This window comes from Nicotiana sylvestris, chromosome 6 (genome assembly GCF_000393655.2).
Source record: "Nicotiana sylvestris chromosome 6, ASM39365v2, whole genome shotgun sequence".
In the NCBI taxonomy this organism is placed as follows: domain Eukaryota; kingdom Viridiplantae; phylum Streptophyta; class Magnoliopsida; order Solanales; family Solanaceae; genus Nicotiana; species Nicotiana sylvestris.
This window is the reverse complement of record NC_091062.1, coordinates 195091174-195116516: the sequence shown is the minus strand read 5'-3', so window position 1 is coordinate 195116516 and position 25343 is coordinate 195091174. Positions and strand designations below refer to the sequence as shown.

The 25343-nt window shown below is 34.9% G+C and overlaps 3 protein-coding genes across 9 annotated transcripts; 2 read left to right on the top strand and 1 right to left on the bottom strand.

Annotated features, from left to right (window-relative positions):
* The first annotated feature begins 3000 nt into the window (after positions 1-3000).
* Positions 3001-5545, top strand: LOC104247504 (zinc finger protein ZAT9-like). The gene is made up of 2 exons (XM_009803544.2): positions 3001-5065; positions 5202-5545. The coding sequence occupies exon 1, from the start codon at positions 3603-3605 to the stop codon at positions 5028-5030; it is 1428 nt and encodes a 475-aa protein (XP_009801846.1). The 5' UTR covers positions 3001-3602; the 3' UTR covers positions 5031-5065; positions 5202-5545.
* Positions 5546-12221: 6676 nt separating this feature from the next.
* Positions 12222-17802, top strand: LOC104247503 (SNAP25 homologous protein SNAP33). Of its 3 annotated transcripts, none has more exons than XM_009803541.2 (6): positions 12222-12394; positions 13720-14267; positions 14811-14904; positions 15043-15173; positions 16990-17087; positions 17394-17802. In XM_009803541.2, exons 2-6 carry the CDS (start codon positions 13779-13781, stop codon positions 17491-17493), a joined length of 912 nt encoding a protein of 303 aa, XP_009801843.1. In that variant the 5' UTR covers positions 12222-12394; positions 13720-13778; the 3' UTR covers positions 17494-17802. The 3 variants fall into 3 exon arrangements, with proteins under 3 accessions (XP_009801843.1, XP_070003875.1, XP_009801844.1); XM_070147774.1 differs by lacking the exon at positions 12222-12394 and adding an exon at positions 12635-12760; XM_009803542.2 differs by lacking the exon at positions 12222-12394 and adding an exon at positions 12796-13005.
* Positions 17803-18669: 867 nt separating this feature from the next.
* LOC104247501 (heparanase-like protein 2) lies at positions 18670-25343 on the bottom strand. 5 transcript variants are annotated; one of them, XM_070147773.1, is made up of 10 exons: positions 25237-25343; positions 23730-23987; positions 23570-23606; positions 23167-23350; positions 22146-22294; positions 21804-22037; positions 20888-21077; positions 20673-20798; positions 20442-20541; positions 18670-19166 (listed from the first exon to the last, which is right to left on the bottom strand). In XM_070147773.1, exons 2-10 carry the CDS (start codon positions 23937-23939, stop codon positions 18777-18779), a joined length of 1620 nt encoding a protein of 539 aa, XP_070003874.1. In that variant the 5' UTR covers positions 23940-23987; positions 25237-25343; the 3' UTR covers positions 18670-18776. The 5 variants fall into 5 exon arrangements, with proteins under 5 accessions (XP_070003874.1, XP_009801838.1, XP_009801839.1 ...); XM_009803536.2 differs by lacking the exon at positions 25237-25343 and adding an exon at positions 24921-25218; XM_009803537.2 differs by lacking the exon at positions 25237-25343 and adding an exon at positions 24921-25198 and having other exon boundaries at positions 23730-23996.

Genomic DNA, 25343 nt, shown 5'->3' with positions numbered 1-25343 from the left:
ACAACCCAACTTTAAGCGGGTTGGGTAGGTCAAACGGGTTTGCACCCCTAGTATAGATAAAGAAAATTTTGAATAGTAGGTGGCCGGCTAGCTTTTTAGCTAGTGGAAAATTAGCTTGTTTAGTAGTAATAGTAATTCAAAATGATGCATGGCCCCCTATCTCTCCTAGTGGGAGAGTGTTCAAGGCTAAGTCTGAAAAAGGGCATGAATTTGATAGCAGAAGGAGCTTGACACTCAAAGCATAAAGCCAAAGTGGGCATCTTATCTTAAAGAGTAAATAATGGATATTCAAGACATGGAATTGAAGAAGACAGGGAGTGACAAAACTTTACTTGGAAGAGTGTCTTTGTTTGTCAATTTGGAGCATTACTTTTGGCAAAAATAGAGTCCTAAAACTTGTTCACTCTCAAGTGAAGTCACTTTGGGCAATAAGATATATATGCCATACAAATGTCCACACATATTTGAACAATTTAGAATTATCTACTTTGTAAGCTATGTTGCTGCATTATGTATATATTATATAACAAATTTGTGGTCCTTTAATTTAGTGCTAGCCAAGTAGTATGCAATGAAATTAAATTGCCACATGCTAGAAGCTCTTCTAAGCAATGATGCATAGTTTTGTGTTACATATACTGATAATACAAATATATTTTTTCACTATCAGTATAAGTTAGTAATTTTTTTTAGTAGATTAGTAATTATTGTTACTAGTTACTAATTGTTAAAGTCTATCATAGAATTTAAGCCTAATTAAGTTATAATGATCTAATTTGATAAATATCTTTTACTATGTTGGTATAAGTATCCAATTGATTTGATATATGCCACCTTATGATCAAAGTGGTTGAGCAGCTTTCTCACCAGCCATCTAGTAAGTTAGCTAGAGGAAATGTGGCCCAAAAAAAAAAAAAAATTACAACAACCTACTCATACTTTCTTACATTTCCATAATTTCATTGCTTTAGGTAAAGATGGAGCCAAGATTTGAAGTTTATGAGTTCGAAATTCTAGTATTTTAAGTTAGTGAGTTTAAATTAATAATTTATATAATTAATAAATTTCTTAAAATAAATATAGAGTTTTAAGTTCGATTGAACTCGTAAGCTATAGTCTAGCTCCGCCATTGGCCTTATGCCCATATCTATGAATTACTGTGCTAATACTTAATTAAATTAAATTAATATGAGGAGCAGTCTGATAATAAATCATACTTTTTAGAGAGCCAACAAAAATCCACATGTGCATGTGGTTGTTCCTCTTAATTAACTGTGAATAGGGAAGTCTGTATTTTTGAAAATATTTGACACCAAGAAGAAGTTAGATATGAACTCTAAAGTCTAAATTACTAAACACTGACATGACAGCCATATAATGAGTTGTTCTACTCACTTGTGCTTAAGCCTCAGCATTAATTTGCTCAAACTTGACCAGAAAATGAGATTTGATACAGTGTTTTCCTCCCAATCATTTTTGTCCCTCAAAAAGATTATCTTTTCCTAGTGTTTAATCAATCTAGAAAACTTAAAAAATGATCTCAAGAATTCACACCTTTTAAAACCCAAGATTCTTTAGCCAATCACAAGACATTTTGCCTCACAGAACAATCATATTGCATGTATTATATATGTATAGTACTTCACAAGGCAAAAATAATATGCTTGCACATGTTTGATCTAAAAAAATGTTTGCTTAATTTGGTTTAAGTAGAGAAGGAAACAGAGAATTGCTGTTTCCTCGTAATGTATAACAACTTCCCCTGTGTGCTACAACTTTGTTAAAGGACAACCTAGTGCACTAAATTCTCGGTATCCGGGGAAGGATCGGACCACGAGGGTTTATTGTACGCAGTTTTACCCTGTATTTCTGCAAGAGATTGTTTTCACGGCTCGAACCTGTAATCTCCTAATTACATGACAACAACTTTACCAGTTACGCCAAGACTCCTTTTCGTGCTACGGTTGCCGACTTATAAAATAGGCACAAAGGGAGAACAACTTTCACTACCTTCCTTCCTATAAAGTGATTAATATCCTTAATATATAATTAGATATTTACGTTGTGGTTAGTGATATGATCATAGCAGGCTGTAACCAAGACTGGCCGGCAGCCTTTCAATTTTAAACTATCAACGCAATTCAAACAATACAATAGGTTATCGCTTTATTTTTCAGGTTACCTTATATAGGGCTCGTTAAAAATTACTCCATATTATAGTAGATCAACTTAACTTGATGAAAAATGATGAGTAATTTATTGTAATAATACAATGTAAATCTTTTGTCACTATGTAAAGTAGAGTAAGAGCTTGGTTTGAACTATATATAGCGAATGACTTAGTGAAGCAACAGCAAATAAGGGAGCTGGCAGGACCTACAAGTCTTTGGAAAAATAGAATAATTAGGAAAACAAAGGAGAAGACCAGAGAGTGGAATTTTTATTTATTTCTTCTATCACTTTTTGGAGCAACGTTAAAGTTGTCTCCGTGTGATCTATAGGTTATGGATTCGAGTCGTGGAAGCGGTCACTAATACTTACATTACAATGGGACGGATGTAGTGTTAATACCGACGGATTCAATTGAACCCATAACTTTCGACGCGGAGTAAAAATTTATATGTAAAAATTCATTAAGATCACAAAAATAGTGGATATGTATCCATAATTATAAAAATATAATTAATGGGGTCAACGCTAAAAACATTAAAAATTGAACTCATCGAGTTTAAATTCTGGATTCGTCTGTAACATTACACATCTTAAAATGCGATCCTTCTCCGCACCCGGCAAGAATACGGAATATAGTATGCATCTAGCTGGCTTTTTTAAATCACTTGAAGTTGTGGGCTTCCTTAATAGAAAGACAAAGGGAAAAATAGTTATAAACAGTTAAGTGTGTTTGAGCAGGAGCTAGCTAAGGTCAGCTCAGCCATAGAGATGCTCAAATTAATGTCAACCGTTGGATTTGGGTTAGCGTAGTATTCTCAGTTAAGTACACGTGTTACTACCATCTTCCCCTTTACTTCTTCTTTTTTATCTTTGCTTCCATGCATGGTTTTCTCCTCCTAATTCCAAATATAGCATTGTAATTTGTAAGAGAGAGAAACTGGAGAGAGACAGTAAACCTCTAGTAATACTTAAAATTTTCTTCTCTCCTTTTAGTAGCTTGTTTATCCACCAGCTTTTTCAGCTCTCTTTTCTTGCCTAGTAGATCTTGTTATTGATTAAAATTCATTTATTTGAGCTAAATATTCAGAATTCTGAAACCCCATTTCATATTTCAGCTTCTTATCTGGTTTATAATTGGTGCTGTTCTTTCTTGGTTGACTCTGTATCATTAGCTTGTTGGTTTAGTAGAATGGTATACAGAGTTCAAACATATTTTTGAGCTTGTGAGGAGTACTAGTAGCCGAGAGTCTCTCTGCCCTTCCAGAATAGGGGTAAGGTTGCGTTCATCTTACCCTCCCCAGACTCCACGAGAATTCACTGGGTTTTTTTTTGTTGTTGTAGTTGCTGTTGTGAGGAATACTAGTAAAAGTTCGGCTTTTTCTCTTGACCATCTGATTGGATTGTTGTTTCTTGAATTTTCACTAAATTCAATGAAAGAAGATCAAGAACTGAAGTATATATGCAAGTTTTGCAACAAAAGTTTCCCTTGTGGTAGATCCTTAGGGGGTCATATGAGGTCTCATTTGATCAATTCTTCCATTGATCAGACTAAAAAGAAGCTTCCATTTATTGAATCAAGTTCTCCAATTGCTGATTATGGTCTAAGAGAAAATCCAAAAAAGACTTCAAAATTTGCTGAGTCAAGTGAAGATACTAATTTGGTTCCAAATCAGAATAAGGTATGTAAAGAATGTGGCAAAAGTTTCCAATCTTGGAAATCATTATTTGGCCATATGAAGTGTCACTCAGAGAAAATAATATCATCTATGAACAGTACTGTTGAAGAAGATCCTTGGAACAATAATGCTAATTATGCAATTCAAAATCAGGTTATGGATATTCAATCTGATACTGAAACAGCAACTCCTAATAAGAAGAAGAGATCATCAAGAAAGTTCAAAAGGTATATAACAACTACAACTTCCTCTACTGTAACTGAGATTGAACAAGAACAAGAGGAGGTTGCTATGAGTTTGATCATTCTTTCAAGGGATTCAAGAAATGGGGTTGGACTAAATCTTTTTACTGATGAAAATGGGAGTAAGAACTCCAAATGTAAAGATGGTGAATTGGTCAAGCTGAAGAAAGTCAAAAATGGGAAGCCAGAGAAAAATGAGAGGTCAAAGTCAGATGCAAGAACTCTTAGGATTTCAAGAAATGGTTACAACATGGATAAATCAGAGGAATCAGATGATAAGAAAAAGAAGATTAAAGAGGATAAAGAAAATGGATTTGAGGAGTCTGAAATTGAAGTTCACTACAAATTAGCCAAAGGGAGCTATAGCAAGAAAAGAAACATTGAAATGAATGAGTGTGATATTAGTGTAGATAGCAACACAAAGAAACTAAGAGATCAAGATTCTGATTCTGAGAAAAAGATCAAATTTGAGTGTACTGCTTGTAACAAGAGTTTTCACTCTTACCAAGCTCTTGGTGGTCATAGAGCAAGCCACAAAAGGACTAAAGGCTGTGAAAATATTATTGATGAGATTGAGCATATGCAAAATCTGGCTGCTGATAACAAGATCACAAACACAAAGAATAGCAGCAATGACAGTACAATTGAGACAAGTTCTGTGTCCAAGAAACTAAAGGGGTATGAGTGTCCAATTTGCTTCAAGATTTTCCAATCAGGTCAAGCTTTAGGTGGTCACAAAAGATCCCATTTGATTGCTGAGGCCAAAAGCAACAACCAAGCTGTTATATTACAGAAACCAACACCAGAAATCAGAGACTTTTTGGATCTTAACTTGCCTGCTCCAGTTGAAGAAGAGAGCAATGAACATGTTGGGTTTCAAACATGGTGGATAGGAAGCAGCCACAAACATGAGCAACTAGTGGGACTAATTTCTAACTGACTCTAGTTCCACCATTGGAATCAGTCACTGATCAGGTAGGCTGCCTACATCATACCCCTTGGGGTGCGATCCTTCTTCAAACCCTGCGTGAAAGCGGGATCTTCATGTACCGGGCTGCCCTTTTATGCATCCAATATTCAAAATTCACTAATCTGGATTAATGTCACGCAGGACCTATTGAAGGACGGACGTGAGACCTCTCATTATTCTATTCTTAGAGTACGAACGTGAAACCTCTCGTTAAAGATTGGAGGGATCTCATTCATCTCGTGGTTCATATTGAATTTCTATCTTTCACCCAAGGTTCATAAGTGTACAGATTCATTTAATTCTTTACATAATTGAAGTGTTCAATTCAGAGTAGTAACATTCTGCATTTGGCACCTTGAGCCACTAGGTTCTCTTTTACATTTGCTTAAGGAAATGAATCTTATTTCTACAAGATGTAAACTTGAATTCTATTTTGGGTTGATATTTTAATACACTTTAGCTCCTAGTTGAGCTAGACTTGTTATGAAGAGTAAAAAATTTCTGATTTTAATTACCTTTTCTTGATATTGAAGGAGATTGGTAATGAGGTGTTGAAGATGGGTGTAGAGTATGAAGTCATGAAGGAGAAAAGGCATTTTTATATTGTAAACAATTAAAGAAAGTGAGCTCAAAAGGTAGTTGTTTAGGCACCTACAATAAAACATGACAACACATCTCATTATATTTCTTTATCTTAGTCCACACTAAATGAAAAGTTATCATACAACAGACAACAGAGAAATGAAATGTAGACTCAGTAGACAGGACCACCAATACTGATTCTCAAAAAACAAAAAAAAAACCTCTTATTAGGAGTTTATCCATTAAAAATATGGGGTATTAGACTTAGTCTAGGCTACCAGAAATTCAATGATTAAAGGTACAACTCAAGCCTTTAGTCGTCACAGTATTATTCAGCATTGTTCAATTACCAAGTCCACTTAGATTATAGAACATGACGTGCAAGGCGGAGCTACTAGTCTTTCGGCTACGGGTTCGGTCGAACTCAGTAACTTTGGAACCAAACATTGTATTTGTCTTACGAATTCCATTGAATAAGTATAAATTATTAATTAGAACTCAGTGACTTAAAAAGACTAAAATTTCGAACCCAAACAATAACAAACACAGTAAATTCTCACAAGTGTGATATGGGAAGAGTAAAGTGTTATCCCAACCCTGATAGGGCGGAGAGACTACTTTTTCCTCATATCGAGCATTATTTTGAGCAGAAGTCCAACTTTAATTTTTAAGTCCAAGCCTTCATTATGCAAAATGATAACTTTATTTATCGACTTTAACTACAAATTTAAATGAGAAAATTTTACTTTATACCCATCAATTCCAAACTATTTACATTTTAATGTTCAGGCCCAAACTATTTACTACTCCTACCCATGCGCCCAAAACTATTTACCCGCCCTTTGTTGTATTCGCACTGCCACTGCCTCACCAATCGCAATAAAGGGCTCCTTAATTTCAAATGCGTCCAGTTTTTAATCCCTCTGCTTCTTTGTCAAGAGAGTTAGAATTCTTTACTTTTCTTTTTAGTTTATTATAATAACTTCACTTTTAGTACTCTGCTATTTGACCTGCTTTAATTTAAGAACTTTTTTAGCCTATGTCTAAAACTTGCGGCCATTATCATTAGGGGAAAGTTTGCTTATGAACTCTAAGAAAACCAGTAAACCCATGTAGTAGCTTTTATGTGTATTTGAATATTCACCATTGTTGAGCTTGAAGTTCTTGAATTTAAAATTTTTATTTTGAAGATTTCTTGTTTGATTCAAAGTGAGTGCTGTTAAATATTGCTTATAATATCTTCTGGAAGTTCATACTGAAATTGATAGCATTTGGAGCTGATTTGAGGTGATTGAGATCGAAATTTTGAGCTGAAAATCGAAGAAGAACACAGCTACCAAATAGTATACTGCTACAGTATACAATATGTTGTAGGAGTATATAGCTATACTCTAACAGTATACTATAGGAGTATATAGTTATACTGCAACAATATACTATTATAGTATACAATATATTGTTATAGTATACTGTAATAATATACAATATACCGTAACAGTATGCTGTAATAGTATACTTATTACCCGTAAATTCACTTGCTTTTTTCCCTTTTAATATTCTTTAAGCTTTTACCCAGCGTGAGAGGCAAATTGAAAATGCAAAAATATATATATATTATAGTATGCTATATAATGTAACGGTATATTCTTACAATTAGATCCTTTTAGAATTTTTTGAAATTTTTATTGACAACTGATATTATTTCAGTTTAATAATTGAATAAAAAAAATTTTAACTCTTTGCGTACAATTGTATACCCTGTTGGTATAGCTATATACTTTACTGGAATCATATATTAGTTAATATTTTTTTATTGTATTATCTATATTTAATTGGTACACAATTTAATTTTCTTTAGTAATAATATAAAAAAATAATAATAAAAAATAGTGAAAACAGTAAATGAAATTAGATTATGAAGAGAAAAAAAATAAAAAAAGAAGTTAAATGAAATTAGAAAAGAAAAAAAGAAAAAAAATAAGAAGAAGAAAACGAGAAAAAAGAAAAGGAGAAAAGAAAAAAAAAGATAAAAAGAAAGAAAAGAAGCATAGAAATAAAAAAAATTGGAGAATAAAGAAATATTCTTCACAAAAACTACTATGGGTAGGAAATATAATTAGTTTATGGGTAAAAAAATAAATAATTTTATTTTTATTGGTAACTGTATCAAAACCCCAACTTAAATTATGCAAAATGATAATGATTCCTTATATAACAGTGTTGTGGGCTTTTCTAGTCCAACTATCCGTAACATCATTAACAGGCCCAATAAGCTTGTAAGCATTAAATTCAAACAGATATTTTTTTTCGGGGCAAAATACAAAAATGACCAGTCGGCCGAAACACACACTCTCTCTCTCTCTCTATATATATATATCAAAAAAAAAATACACATGTATAAAAAATATTATTAGCTATTATTTTTTCACATCCATGCATTCTGTTGTTTGTACTCATATATTGTCTTTTTTCGTCTTCTTGAGCCGAGTGTCTATCGGAAACAACACTTTTACTCCCTCGGAATTGGGATAAAGTCTGCATATACACCACTCTTCTCAAATTTCACTTATAGAATTTTACTGGGTTGTTGTTATTGTAGTGCTTAAAAGTTGATGAGATTTTGAATCAACAAGCTTAATTCACAATGTAAACTTAGTAGTTAAGAATTTTTCTATAAAATATCATTAATCTTACTGGTTTCGTGGAAGTTGCTAAGAAACTGCAAAAGTTCCTTTCGTGAAGGGTGTCTTCTAGAGTTCTAGGTGTGCTTCCTCATTTGTTCTCATTTCCAATTCAGATTAAGCATTTATTTATCTATGTCTAAATTTATCTGTACAGTATATATATATCAAATTATATTATTTTATCATGGTTAAGTGAATTAATCAGGTGAGAATATATACTAATTAATTTTGTGAAAAATAAATTTATTTAAAAACACATGTCCTATCTAGATTGGTTGGTGTAAATACCAGATGCGAATAATTTTTTACCCGAATGGTCTCTATCTATTTAAAAAAACAAAAGTGCAATGAATCATTTAGACTTCCGAATTAACTATGTGAAAGGAGTAAAGTTAATGAGCAGCCCCAAAATATTGTATTGTTTTTGCTTGACAGTTTTGGTACGCGGTAATATGATATTCAATATTGATTTACAATTCTTGTTATTAGATATAAAAAGTACTAAATATAGTAAGATAGTATTGGCTTTAATTAATGCACAACTTGCTAATTTGGTAAGTTTAGAGGTTGACGTTTTTATTTTTAGTAAATAAAAATAATGAAATTTCTAGACTAATTCAATGCTTCTAATTCTATGTTAAGCAAATGGCGATGAAGTTCTTACGTGTCAATAAACACAATGATATTAACACCTGTTTATTTATTCTGCAATCTAGTACCACATCCTCTTTTTTCTCTTAATCGTCCTGACATCTTTATAATAGTATTCTTATATAACAACACTTCACTGTAAAAGCTAAATTTTTCCGAAATTAATATTTATGTTATGTTATAGTATATGTTCTATGTAATAGCAGATCGTTGTAACATCCAAAAATATTCGAAACAAACAAAGTTGTTATAGAGAGATTTGACTGTATATATTTTTAGTACTAAAAAGTAAAGGAAAAAAAATAATACTTTGATGTTTGGTGTTTCCCCCCATATAGTTAAAGATATAAGTATTTCAGATTTTTACTAGAATAATGTGGAGTCAAATATGATTGTCAACAGGAAATGAATGAGTACAGTATTTTCTTCAAGTATTATATTACCTTCGAAAAATATTTTGGAAGGGTTAATTTTCTTGAAATAGTGATAATTTAATTTTTGCTACTTAAGAAAGGATACTCTAGCACTAATTCACTTTTAAAATAGACTATATTAAATAGTTTCAACATATTTACTGATATAGGTCAAAACCTAATTCTCCAGCACTTCCAAAAACAAACTTTATAGCAAAATGAGTATTTAATTTGCAAAATTACATGTTTTAATTAATTTCTTCTGCATTGTATAAATTATTCATCACATCTAAAGGCTCAAGTTGGCAGGCAACAGAGAGTATCTAGAGAGAAGAATTTGACGTTTAAATTGGAGAAAGTGTAATTTAACTGGACCTTAGGAAATTAGACTAGTAATTTTCTCTTTTTTCCATACTTAATGAAATGGATGAGAAATTCAAATTCTAATAGTAAAAAAAGAAAGAAAAATGGGTAGCTAAAAGTAGCCAAGCAGGTTAAATTAGTTCCGTCGTAAATATTACACTGCTTACATAGGAAAAATAATTTTTTTGTTTAATGTATAAATTATTGAATTCCCTCAACATAAATTTTTTTAATATAGTGATTAAGGGGTTTTAAAAGTAGATTTAAAATTCTCTTGTATAATTCGGCTCTGCCATTGATTATGGCATAGAACTCGTTTGGATTGACTTAAAAAAGTGGCTTTTCAGTAGAAATATAGTTTTTAAGCAAAAAAGTAATAAATTAGAGTTTTTGGCTTGTTTTAAGTATTTTTTAACTTTGTCAAACACTGTAAAAAGCTAAAAAAGAGTTTAAAAGCTGATTTGACCAGCTTAGAATTCAATCCAAACACCTTCATACTCATTCTGTTTCAATTTATATGTATTATTTTTCTTTTTAGTTGGCTTTAAAAAGAATATCGCTTTTTATATTTTGTAATTTAATTATAATTTTCTATACGATATATTTAATATCACAAAATTCAATGATATTTTGGTATATTATAAATTTTTAGTTTAATATAAAATTTAAACAGACTTTCTTAAATATCGTATCTAGTCAAACTAACTCAACAACAACAACAACAACAACGGCCCAGTATAATCTCACAAGTGGGGTCTGGGGAGGGTAATATGTACGCAGACCTTACTCCTACCCCGAGGGGCAGGAAGGTTGTTTCCAGGAGACCTTCGGCTCAAGAAAGCAACAAGAGACGATATATTATTACCATCAATAGAATCATAATAAAATAACAGCAATATAAGAAATACGAATTAGATGGAAGGTATAATAATAACCAGCAGCTAAAGCCCTGCATCAGTAGATGACCACTAGAATCCTAAAACTAACTCCTAACTGGCTAATCTCACTTAGTGCGCTGTAGAAATATTCACAACATCCCCCTAGCCTACAACCTTAATGCTCGACCTCCACAATTCCTTGTCAAGGGCCATGTCCTCAGCAATTCTAAGTCGCGTCATGTCTTGCCTGATCACCTCTCCCCAATTCTTCTTAGGTCGCCCTCTACCTCTCCTCGTACCCACCACAGCCAGTTGCTCACACCTCCTCACCGGTGCATCAATGCTTCTCCTGTGAATGTGCCCGAACCATCGGAGTCTTGCTTCCCGCATCTTGTCCTCCATGGGGGCCACGCCCACCTTCTCTCGAATTTCTTCATTCCTAATCTTATCCATCTTTGTATGCACGCACATCCACCTCAACATCCTCATCTCTGTTACTTTCATCTTCTGGATGTGTGAGTTCTTAACCGGCCAACACTCAGTCCATACAACATGGCAGGCCTAACCACTGCTCTATAAAACTTACCTTTTAGTAACGGTGGCACTTTCTTATCACACAGGACTCCCGATGTTAGCCTTCACTTCATCCACCCACCCCTATACGGTGTGTGACATCCTCGTCAATCTCCCCGATCCCCTGAATAACCGACCCAAGGTACTTGAAACTACCCCTCTTGGGAATGACTTGAGAGTCAAGCCTCACGTTCACTCCCGCTTCCGTTGGCTCGCCCCTAAATTTGCACTCAAAGTATTCTGTCTTCGTCCTGCTTAACTTGAAACCTTTAGACTCAAGGGCATGTCTCCAAACCTCTAGCCTCTCGTTGACTCCGCTTTGTGTCTCATTAATTAGAACTATGTCATCAGCAAATAGCATGCACCATGGCACCTCTCCTTGAATATGATGAGTTAGTGCATCCATCACTAGGGCAAATAGGAATGGGCTGAACGCAGACTCTTGGTGCAACCCCGTAACAATCGGGAAGTGCTCGGAGTCGCCTCCTACTATCCTAACCCGAGTCTTACCTCCATCATATATGTCTTTAATCACCCTAATGTAGGCAACCAGAACCCTTTAGCCTCCAAGCAGCTCCATAAGACCTCCCTAGGAACCCTGTTGTACGCTTTCTCCAGATCAATAAACACCATGTGGAGATCCTTCTTCCTATCCCTGTATTGTTCCACCATCCTCCTAATAAGGTGGATAGCTTCTGTGGTAGATCGCCCCGTCATGAACCCGAACTGATTTTCTGAAATAGACACCGTCCTTCGCACTCTCATTTCTACCACTCTCTCCCAAACTTTCATGGTATGACTCAGTAATTTGATACCCCTATAGTTGTTATAGCTCTGGATATCGCCTTTGTTCTTATACAACGGAACCATTGTATAAATTGAAACAGAGAGAATAATTCAAAACATACAAATTGAAACAGAGAGAATAATTGTGATTAAAAAAATTAACAAAAGAAAAAAGAAAAAGAAAGGAAAGGAAATATAAAAGCAGTTGACAAGAGCAGGTCAAGTCTACGTAGGCATACGGAGAGGAAACGGTCCAATTTGTTGGCTTAGTTCAAAAAGTCCTAACATCCCAACTCCACGCTTTTTCACAAAAGTCATCCCCAATATATATAGACCAAACTACAGTTTTTTCAATTCTATTCAATCTTTCTCTCTAGATTTTCTGCATACTTTATCATTTTCAGGTAACTGCACATCACCCAATTCTCTCTTCTTCTTTTTTTTTTTTTGTTTTTTTTTTCTGTCTTTCAGTCATGATATTCCAATTCAGTCAACATCTGAATATACTGAGTTTATGCAAAAAAAAAAAAAAAAATATATTTATTCATATGGGTTGATTCTAACTTTAAACTTCATTACAGTGATATGTTTTTGCTCATTTCTTGCTATCCTTTTTTTGTGTAATTTATTTCTGAAATTATCATTTGGAACTATCATTTCTACTTTTTAGGGAAAACCCCCCTATGCTTCTAGCTATATTCTTGGTTTCTTTTTTTGGGTTTTCTTATATGATTTCTGGGTGTTTGAGAAATCAGCATGAAAGCAGTTAGGTATTTGACTATATGAGTGGGGGAATATTCTTAAATTTATGCTTAGTTAAAGGATGATTGCTGTAATTTACTTCTACAGAAGAAATTTGAAATTCCACGTTTTGTTATTATGGAGATGTAAATAGAACCAGATATGCACCTTAATTTTCGATATTATTCTTGTAGAAATTGCTTCCTTGTTGTCTGGGGCGGATTTTGGCTATTTTTACTGTGCACATGACCTCATGGTCTTCCCACTAAACTAGGTATTATATATCTCTTTCTATATATATACACACACATCGTAAAATTGATCTAATATTATTTATTTGCCCCCATGCTCCAAAAAGGTTGAATGGTACACCTGATTGAATGTTGAGTTAATCCAAAGGAACGCTCCCTTCTTCGGGGGGTGTACTCATGTTCTAAAAATCCTAGATTCGTCTCTGCTTTTGTTGTGGGATTTTTCTTTCTTTCTTTTTCTCGAATTTTCCTTGGAGAACACTATTCCAACTTAGGTCAGCCCGTAGGTTGGAGGTGGAAGCTACCAACAAGCTATCCTCTCTTGTCTGTGTAATTTGTATTTCATCAGTCCAAATAGAGCTAAACAGATATTGAGGATTCAGATATCCAACCACAACTAGCTTTGAGTTAAGGCGTATTAGTTTTATTACATTAGAATTGCATACTTGATTTTTGGCTTTTCCATTACTTATTAGTGCTATTTCTCTGTAATCCTGAATATTTGTGTTTTTCCTATCTGAACAAAGCTTGGTTTGAGTCTTTTAGTTGAGGGTTTTATCTCTCTTAATCTTTTAGCTCCTTGCCAATTGTTGTGTTCAATACCGTTAACTTTCATTTATTCAGTTCATATAAGCAGGATCTTTAACTGAATTTCCTCCTTGTACGTGTCTCACAGAGACAATCTAACTATTGTTTCTGTTAACGTGCTCTTAATTTGATCTTGTGTCTTTCTGCAGATAGTTCCTTAATCTGTAGCAGGTCCCACCCCCGTGCGGTTGCTTCATATCCATAAAAAATGCATGGTTTTAAGAAGTCTCCTTTACATTGGAATGCTAGAAAAAACTCTACAGATCCTGCATTCCATGGTAAATCTGGGTCAAATCCCTTTGATTCTGATGATGAATCTGACAAGAAGCAAACAGTCAAACCAAGGAGAACATCATCAGAGCCTTCTGTAGCGACCCCAAATTTGAGTGCAAACCCTTTTGATGATGAAGAAATTAAAGAGACTCCTTCACGTGCTTACTCAACTTCGACAGCAAGAAATAAATACAAGAATGATTTCCGGGAGTCTGGAGGATTTGAAAACCAAACTGTAGAGGAATTGGAAGACTATGCTGTATACAAGGCTGAAGAGACTACAAAGTCTGTTAACGGCTGCCTGAAGATTGCAGAAGAGATGCGTGAGGATGCAACGAAAACATTGATCACCTTACATCAACAGGGAGAACAAATTACAAGAACCCATATGACTGCAGCCGACATTGACCATGATCTTAGCAGGGTATGGCTTGTTTAGCCCACTGATATCTTTTTTGGTTTTCTGCAAAAGCAGAGACAACTGTGGCCATCATTATCATCTATGTTATTGGCTTTAATTAACTGCCCATATCCATTATGTGTTTTATATTTCTGATAATTTTTTTAATTATTTCCTGAAGCAACTATCTTCTCTTATTTTATTTTTTTCTTTGTTTGTTGGGTTCAAGTAATAGTTTCTACTTGTGTTTCTACTTTCTACTTTCTACTTGTTGGGTTCAAGTAATAGTTTCTACTTTCTATTTCATTTGAAGATGAAACTTGTTCGTTTGTCCGATATGCGTCTTTTAGAAGGAAATAGATTTTGGTAAGGGTTTTATTAGATCATAAAGAATCTGCTTTACCCTTTACCTAGACGTCCTCGTGCCTTTAAAGATGTCTCACGAGCTGTAAATCCTTCATTACATGTTTCTTGATTAGGTAGATTTTGCATTTAATTGCTTTCTGCAGCTGTTTTGCTATTGTTGCTTGTTATCTTGGGTGACTTAAGTTTGAAATTTTATTTCAGGGTGAAAAACTCGTGGGAAGTCTTGGGGGCATCTTTTCTAAGACTTGGAAGCCAAAGAAGAATCGCGCAATTACAGGACCCGTTATCACAAGAGGTGACTCATTTAATTTTGTTCTTCTTATTCATTTAATATGATTTGATATCTGGATTAAATGTGCACAAGATGCTTAGTAACGGAAAGGTCGTGTCACCTGACAATGATAGCTAGTCTGACACTGTGTTAATGCGGCAGATGATCCAGTTCAAAGAAGGGGGAACCACTTGGAGCTGAGGGAGAAATTAGGATTGAGCTCTGCACCTAAGGCAAGGTCAAGTTCACGAACACCACCCCAAGAACCTGCGAATGCACTGCAGAAAGTTGAGGTATCATGTGACTTGATACAAGATAGATAATACTGATTTACAAGAACTCTTTTATAAAGTCGTTGAGTGAGTTATGGAATTGACATTGCATGGATTAGAAAAGTCAAAGTTGCTCCCTATATCGTTGAATGAAAAGTTAAGATTAAGATTAATATGTGAACTTTCCTTTGCCAAAAGGCTTTTTCCTTATTCGTTTTTCCGTGTTTTCATCAGCATGGAGTTATAAGAGTTGTCATCTAAACTTTCAAGGATATCATCTTGCAAGCTATAGTCTTTGATTTGTGATACTTTGTCCTTGAAAGTCATTTTTCTAGCTAAAATGGGCTTGGAAATGAGGATTTGTGACTCATGGTGATTTTAGGAAGAGCTAAGAGAGAAATAAAAAGCATAAAAGAAAACAGACCAGAAATACGCCGTTGTCATTTGTTTACTTTCAGTGTCTATCAACTCCGTTCTGAAATCATTAAAACCATGTAAAGTGAAACTAAGATTTGTGGCATTTTTAAATCAGTTATTATAGTCTGCTTCAAGTTATTGTGCTCTCACATCCCGTTTCGTAGATGTGGCTCTTGGATGTAAGAGAGTCAGATCCATGTATCCAAGTGTATGTATTGCATGAATTTTGATTTAAAGCATATTTGTCCAAAGCGGGGGTTGGATATGTGTAATTATGCAGGATCAACCGTACCTGTGATTGCAAAATAACAACCCTGACCGACTAAATGAATTATGTAGAAGTGACGATGTGTTTACGTGTCTGTATCTTTCTTGTCTTTCTTTAATTCAATTCTATGATATTTTCGTTTTGGTATTTAGATAATAAAATTTTCTCTCTGCAAAGTTAAATGAGGAAATACTAACTAATTTGTTATATACTCTTAATCATCAATGTTTCAACTGGTAAATTGCAACTTTAAATGAAAAGGCGAAAGTGCTAGAAAAGTGGATGGCAAAGTGAGGAAAGATGCAGAAAGCCACAGACCTAAGTGTGACCAAAACTAATCAATAGGGTATCCTGCATATTGGGTAGTTGTAGTTTTAGTGTGTATGTGGATCTCGGGAACTTCCTCATTTAATTTTTGGTTCCTTATTTCTAACTCGGATATTCACTGAAAACTTGTTTGGTGAGCTAGAAATATAATTCTAGAAACTCAACTTCTCCCGAACTTCATTTAAATGATGAGTAAAGAAATTTGAACGGAGGAAAAAGAATAGTGGATCTAACGGGAGGAAATATCCACTTGCTTTTGGAAGAGTGACTTCTATCTGTATTCACGAAGGGAGGAAATATAAGAAAATAATTGAGCTGATCTCTGAGTGAAAGACTGAGAAACAACCTTGTTCCATTTTCAATGTGGCTTTTATTTTATTTATTTTTTATGACGGTGGTGTCCGGACAAGCTTGCGCACACCTCTATTATTCCACCGGATACCTACTACCTCGCACCAACACTGGGTAACTTTTCCCACCAAGGCTCCAAGTATGGCTTAATTTTTTTAAAATTTGAGAGAAGTTTCATTTAGGAACCCCAAAAGCTAAACAACAAAAGTAGTAAAACATTGTGATCCTTGCAGTAACTTAGGTTTCTTGAAAAGTTCGCCTTTGTAATACTTTGGCATGTTGGACCATGAGACAATTCTATTAGTTCTGGCAGAAATTTTAAGCCCTAGTAACAAAAAATTGTTTATTCTTGGCGACCAGATTGAAGATGGCTCCGCTCCTCCTTGGTTTTCCCCTTTTTTCTTTCTTTACCTTTTGGATGAATATGAATAGTAATATCATTTAGCTAAGTTACTTCATTTGAAATTTTGACAGCTTGAGAAAGCAAAGCAAGATGATGGCCTATCAGATCTCAGCAACCTGTTGGGGGACCTCAAGAATATGGCTATGGACATGGGATCTGAAATTGAGAGGTTAGTGTTCCAGATTATATAATCTTGTTAAAAGGATTCCAGTCCCCCCTTCCTTTGCTCTCTCCCTCTCCACTTTCTCTTTATTGTACCATGACACGTTAAAGTACCGTGTTACTTAGTCACTTCTAAGAATTATATGTATAATGTATATGCAACAATAATAACTACACCTTAATTCCAAGTAAGTTAGCGTGGACTATGAACCCTCACTTTCTGTCTAAATCCAATTTTTTTAAAAAAAAATTCTCTGGCACTGGAATTCTCCACAATTTCTAAGAATTCTGTATATGCTGTTGGATATTACAGGCAAAACAAGGCATTGGATCATGTTGAAGATGATGTTGATGAGATTGCTTTCAGAGTTAAAGGAGCCAACCAGAGGATTCACCGTTTGCTTCGAAAGTAAACCAGTAGACGTCTGTTGGACCTGCTACTGAGCTTTGGGATGTCAACTTGCTTCAGTTCCTTATCCTTTCAACTCTTCTGAGTTCTTCACAAATCCCCCTTTCTGTTAATATTTTGTTATTGTAAATTTTGATTGTACTTTATATTATGCATTTACACAACTCTATGACACTAAACCAAAATTATCGTGTGATATTGGAAAGCAGTTCAACAAATTGCTATCCGCATAATTCTTATCAGTAGTATTGATACTATTCTTGTATTTTTGTATTCATAGATCTTTGTTATTACACGTTGTGCCATTTGCTTCTGTTGTCCTATTACCTTGTTGTTACTATTGTTTGTTTGTTGCTTCTTTTTCACTGTTCTTGAGCCGAGGGTCTATCGGAAACAACCTCTCTATCTTCGTACGGTAGGGGTAAAAAAAATATACGTACACATTATCCTCTCCAAACCCCACTTGTGGATTTTACTGGGTTTGTTGTTGTTGATAATTCATCTTTTTGGATAATTTGATGTTCTAATAATGTTAAACACAAATGTACAGTTTATGAAACACCGATAGAAAACACAATTACATTTTATTCTTCAATACCTTTCTAACCAATATCGGCTGGAACAAAAATCATTTCCCATCCACTTAACATGATACCTGCTTGTGGCAAATGTTTAAATACAACTGTTTGTCTGCTTACAATACTATGCTAGTTGATAACTAACTTGCACTACATGTGTTTCCTCGGAAACACTATTGTAATCTATTTGGCCAAAGCTGCAAAAATCAGCTTATTTTGCGAAGTGCTTTTTTCAAAAGTGTTTTTCTCAAAAGTACTTTTGGTGAGAAATAGTTTGTGTTTGGCTAATTAATTTGAAAAGCACATCTGAGCAGCAATTAGTGTTTGGCCAAGCTTTAAAGAACTGTTTCTAAGTGTATTTTTCTCAAAAGTGCTTCTCAAAAAAGTGCTTTTGGAGAGAAGCTACTTTTTTCTGCTTCTCCAACACTGCTTCTGCTTCTCCTCAAAAGCACTTTTTCCCCTTCCAGAAGCTTGGCCAAACACCTCAATTTTTGGCCAAAAGTGCTTTTGGTCCAAAAAAAAAAGCACTTTTGGCAAAAAATAAGCTTGGCCAAACAAGCTATTAGTAGGGAAAGGGATATATCTAGCTATATAATACATACTTCTTAAAAAATTGGCTGCTCATTTTATTGTAGCTAGTGTACAATTACTAAGGTATGAATCCACAGAGTGCTACATTAGAGCTCTCTGGCAGCAGTATTTCCTAATCCTATCTACAACCTGGAGAATTATAGTTGGGAAAGACAATGAATTTGATGGACAAGGGGGCAACTGATATTGGAGACACTATGTTTACAAGGACCGGAGACAAACTTGGGATGTCTCCAATTTCTGTGAGCTGTAATGGTAATCCATTCAGGAGCATAGTTTTGCTGTGAAGGTTGCCATTTAGTGGAGTCAGATGGTATTCTTCGCGTGACAATGTAACGTCTGATGATTTACTTCCAACCCATGAAAAAGTTTTCTTAAGACCGTGTATAAACGACTTCTTGTGATTTGATTTCTCGTTGGCATGCGAGGAGGTGTGTACACTAGATTCGATGCTGACTCTGTACTGAGTTTGGTTGCTTAAATTGATCAAAAGTAATGTCACACCTGCCTGCACAAAGGAAACACCAGGAAATTGAAATGTTAAGTTTTAAGCACATGCAAATCAAAAGGGTAGCCCGGTGCACTAAGCTCCCGCTATGCTCCTGCATTTCTGCAAGAGGCTGTTTCCACGGCTTGAACCCGTGATCTCCTGGTCACATGACAACAACTTTAAGCACATGCAAATCATCACATTTTAATTTGAAACTAGTATACATTAATGAGAAAACTAAATTACTGCAGTATGGCTAGGATAAAATGGTAATATTAGCAACCAGAAGCTGGCTTCACCAATATGAATATGCCACAAAATGGTTCAATAGAAGGGCATTCTGTCCTACATCTGATTGACATTCAGGTTCTAACCTATCCAAGAGTAGACACTCAAGTTCTAACTATCCACCAGTAGTAAGTTCGCCTACAAAACTAAGCACAAGGGAGAGCCAGCATCTCTTAGGAAAGAAAACTAGTTGAGACTGAACTGCATCAACTCTGATTATAACACTCAAAGCATTAGCGTTAAAGCATATGGTCTTTACAAGTTACAATTTTGAAATGGTCTAAAAGATAATAATCATGAAAAAACAGCTTGCTTTGCTATCAATTAATCAATTAACTATACCTCAATGCTAAAGTAGTCAGTGGCTACATGACTCCTCTATATTCATTTCCCTCTATTCGAACTATTTAGTTTGGGGGCTACATGAATCCTGTATATCTATTTTGCTCTATTCAAACCATTTCATTCCAGTGCAAATAACTTTCAGGACCTAGGCCTTTCATGGTATTGGAACTTAGCATAAACTCTCTCACACCAACGCAATGATGTGATGGAATACCTTGCCTATTTAACAGTAAGACGGATGCCACATTCCAGTAAATCCAATCTTCATATTTAGAGGTTTCAACATATTTTGACCATTTTTATGCTGACAACCAACCTACCACAACCCTCCTCCTTAATCCGGGTTTGGGCTGACTATGCAAAGCTCATATAGTTGAAGTCTCACTGCATCTTTGCTACCTAACTAAAAGTAGGTGTGATGCTTTAGTCTCTACTAACAAACAGATTGACCAGAAGCATGAATTGACTTGATGCAACAGTAGTAGTAATTATCACTATTGATGATAGACAAGGATTATTGACCAGCAATTACGTGTGAAATTTTAAGACTTCATTTCAGGTAACCATCAAATTACTTCCTGTAAAGGTTAATGTATCTCTAGCCAAATGATGCATCTAAATTCCATAAGTGAGTGATTCAAAAATCCACGGAGCTCTTACTCTATTTCTTGTACAGTGGGCATAAGAGCGCAGATATGATGATGAATTGCTGCTAACAGCAAAAACTCCTTTTCCCATTAGCCGATGCCAAAGAAGTGCACTGTGTTCATTGAAAGAGGAGGACAACGATTTCAGATCAGATTGTCAGGGACTTAATAACAAGAATTAAGGAAGATGTTCTTTTTAGTAGCAGAGAGAATCAACCTTGAATTGGTAAGCCAATCACCTCACCTGTAATAATCAGGATTTGGGATAAATGTGCTTGTGTCAAGGAGCCCATAGTTTCCTCCAATAAAAGTCTGCCTGCAATATACTTTAGTGTGGTACTTGGCTGCCATCCCAAGCTGATCCAAGTACCTAAATTCCACGTCAAGATAAGGCATAACACAAACAATTAACTGATTACAGAATGATAAAAAATAAATCAAGTCGGGCAAGAAATTTACCAAAAACTGTTCACAAATGTGTTAGACACGTTATGACCTCCATTGTTGAAGGCCCCACCAGATTCTCCAACCCAAGCTGAAGTCCAAGGACCATTCATTTCAATGGTTTGGCTAAGGTTACTGAATGTGTTAGCAATTTTATTTAAGTGCAGAGGATTTAAAATTTTGTTGACGAGATTGTGGTCCGATCCTGAAACAGAAACTTTCTGGTTTTATTCAATGGAGTAACATGAGCAAATCGACTTACAAATCTAGATAACACAAGTAATTAACGTAACTTTGCACAAAAAACACATATGAGAAAAAGATAGATAAATAAAGTAAAATCACCCAACTATCTAAGCAGTCGCTCATAATTCAACTTTAACAGAAGTAAATACCAGTCTTTATGTTTATGAAATGTGCTGCCAATGATAACACAGATTCGCGAATAATTTCACCTACCCACTCTCTTCTATAACTGTGAAAAAGGATAATATACTTTTTTTGTTAGTAACCGTGATTCACATCAATATAAAATAAATAGTAAAAGCGAAAAAATCTTCAGGCACCATTTTGCGATCTCAAATGATACCACTCAACAAAGTAAGTGAAATGATAGAATGAGACCTAAGCTGAATATCGTACAGCAAGATGCACTGCAGATTTGAATTTATCTAATTTTGTTCTACCAACAAGACTCTCTTACTAGATGGTTCCCAACCTCCTAATGATGTCCAAGGTATTACAATATAAGTGACAAAGAAATTTTCATAGAAGCCGTGAAAAATATTTTATAAACTGAAACACATCATGAGGCAGGAAAAAGTGGTCAACACTTAAATTTGACATAATCATTGTTGCGCTAGATTTTCTATATCAATAGAAGCTTTCATACATCGCCAAGCTTACCGTAAAAACATTTATGCTAGCTTACCTGGACCAAGATTATATATATGATGAGTCAAGGCATCGACAGTGCCTGGCCCTGACACCTCAAGAAGCTTCTCATACCACTCTTTATCATAGAATCCTCCTGGTGCTAAGAGAAGTGGTCGGGGTTGGAAATTCTTATACAATTGGTCTATGAGATTGTTAAGATGGATAACATCTTTTCCGTATTGCTCCGCATCAACATTTGCACCAATACCCTTACCACTTAACTCATTTCCTGCAAACCAAGGGGAAGAATTGTTTTAAGGGAATCCACCCTCTATTAAAGAAGAGTGATTTACCATAAAAAAAGCAAAAGAGAGAAGGAAATTGTCAACAGTTATACCAAATTCCCATGAGTGTATCTGGTAGCCCTTGGAAATAGTGTAATTTATGAAATCACGAGCGTTGCTGGAATCCCAATTCCCTCCCCACACACGCTTACCTGCCCGCTGCCTTCCATGCAATGCATTCAGGCCAAAGGTCACAAGTGCTCTGCAGCATAAGCAGTGAAACTGGGATGAACTTTGTTGAATTGAGTGGCCACCTCATCTAAAAGTTGAGCTATTTAAAGGGTACACGTTTATTATCTCATTACGCCTTAACACATCCTTCACATGCAAGCCTAATGCTTCTTTTTTTTCCCCCACTTTGCCAAGCACGTGGAAATACTTTCTGTCAATAGATGGTGGTGAGACTTGAAACTAGGATCCTTGTTTGGCTGTGATACCATGTTGAAGTGAGTAACGCCTCATTTAAAAGTTTAAGCTATCAGAGAGAGCACATGTATGTATTCATACTATGTCTTAACAAATTTCAAAGAATTTTAAGTAAGTTTCGACATACTCCTTAGTATCATAAGAAATTCAAATTAATACCAAATTTTCAGGTGGAACTGTTACGCCAGAAAGAACGGGAAGCATTTAAAAAAGGTAACAACTTTCAGAGCTTAAATTCTTGATTTCTAGGTTGTAGGACTCTCAAACATATATGTTGAAATGTATAAGAGTCTGGTTACGAAATGCTAATCCAGGATTCCTATCAGCATTCACAATCTTGATTTCTCAAATGCATATCTTGAAGAAACATGAATTGTAGAAGAATTTGGTTGTGTAAGCTTAGTATACTTATTGGTCATTAAGCAGTGGAATACTCTAAATATCCATCTATTTAGATTCACTGATCCGTTTTGAAAAACTTACGCAGGGTTAAAACTGGTATAACCAATTTAGGGGCAAATTTACTCAAGAAAGAAAGAAAGAAAGTTAGTGTAGGGCACAAAAGTAGAGTTAAAATTTTAGGGTACTTTAAATGCAATGTAAAAACAAAATTGGAACAAGAAAGCAGCACAAAAGTTAATAACTCACCCTGTCTTCTTGAAAAAGCTATTTAGCTCATCCCATCTATTCATATGTAAGCATCCCTTTGAAAATCCAAACAACCCATCCTCCTGCTTGGTAAATGCATGGCAACGAGACTCCAAATTGCCTACATCATATATTACTCGGTTTTGCAAAGAACCTCCAAGTCGTAGTCTCAAAGGGTTGAAAGCTGTACCACCAATTAAGTAGCAGCAATCAGGACAGAAGAGAATGTATGAGCAGCCCAAACAAGCATTAAGTCTAATTTGCTCACTATTGCAAGTAGATGGATGCTTTTGATGTTAAGGTGAAGTTATCGTGTTTACCAATCAAAGTTTGCTAATTAGAGTAAGAACCACAAGATCTCAAATGTTAAGGTAAAGTTATAACACGACGGAAACATGCAAACCTTGAATAGAATTTGCCAGAAAGGGGTGAGACAAATCCTGAAAAAAATCAAAAGAAAAATCATAAATGTTAACTGCTCGTTCCATCGTCTGAAACTGCATTAGGGATGTGAACTGACTATTAGCAAAGCAATATGACAATAACAACTAGTGGGATTTTACCAGATTCATCAGAGACGTGTAGCCCCAAGGGCAGTCGTTGTAGTCACACTTTTCTTTAGGCCACCAGTCAAGGGTAGCGCATACATAATTAGCATCAGTCTCAGCAATTTTTACAGTTGCATCAATCAAAAGTGCTGTATCTTCAACTATTTGTGCCAAAAATGCAGGACATACTGCCAGAAAGATTAACAAGAAGGGTGGGAAGCCCATTTTCTGTTAACCTCCTCAGCTTCACCCCTCTTTGAACATGACCATCAGCTGCAACGGCTAACGAATTAAGTGTTAAGAAAAGTTTACCAAGAAAAAAAATGAACTTGTACATGAATGAAATTGAGGAAAAATATCAAACAGAAAGCTAATAATTCTCCTATTAAGCAGCTTAACAAAATAACTTCTTCTTGCCATTCCGTATTAAAAGCTCTTTCAGTATCTTGAGGAATCTAACAACTATTTACAAAAAACCCTTCTAAAAACTATGAATTCGACCAATTTCCATTGGTTAGGTTCCTAACATACAGTGGCGGATGCGTGTAAACAATGGGTTCAACCGACTCAGTATTTTCGACATGGAGTATATGTATAAAATCTCTAAAATTCTAAAAACACTTTGAACTCACAATTTCTTAAGTATAATGGGATTAATGGTAAAAAACTAAAGGTTGAACCAATCGTACTAAAATCTTAGATCCGCCTTTGCCAACATAATGTCAAAAAGCATTAGACTAACAAAATATGAGCAGGAAATAAGGGTCAAACCAAATTGCTTATCTTGGTCAGATGTTAGTAGCTCAAAACCAGAACTGGTCAAGTGCACATAATTAGACTTTGGAAGTACTAAAAAGCCACTAATCATGGAGTATAGACAGAAAAACTCAAATTTGAAATAATAAGTTTTAAACATTTGTCCCCAAATCCTATTGAAGAAAACAAATACTAGAATATAAGCATTCATATCTATTAGCCACATATACCAGCAGTATAAGCAAAGTCTCCATTAGCATACCAAATTTATTAAGATAAACATGCAAATTAACCAATCAGAATCAGCCAACTAGAATTAGATCCGATTATTACTTAAAGTTCCTTATACCAACTCTGAATAATTGAATGCAAAACAACAAAAAGCTAAGACCTTTCACATCAAGCTAAATCACGTACAATAAATAGAGCTAAACCCAGATGAGAAATTACCTCAAACACTACAAGATTTTGAATGAAAATACTGGAGCACAGTACCTTGTGGTTGGAGAAAAGAATGCACAGGTAAAGGACAAGAAAAGTATGTTAAGTAAAAAAAGGGCAAGTGTCAGATTTCAAAGTGTATCAGCTAAAGTTGGCAACAGCATTTTTATTTAATATTTTTGGCTAATAAATATTATTAACAGTTAGTAAACATGCATACATTCAAGAATCAAGGGTTTTGGTACAAAACAGTTGGCATTCTTGAAGTTTAGACACTAATATGAGAATGAGGAAAGACAAAATTTATAGAGTGAGGTGGCATGACCATAAGTCCAATATATTTGTTGGATTTCCAGTTGTGACTTGTGAGTTGTCTTAAGCTTGTAGCCATGCCGTCACTTTGTCGTTAGCAGTGGCTAACTGTCAAAAAGG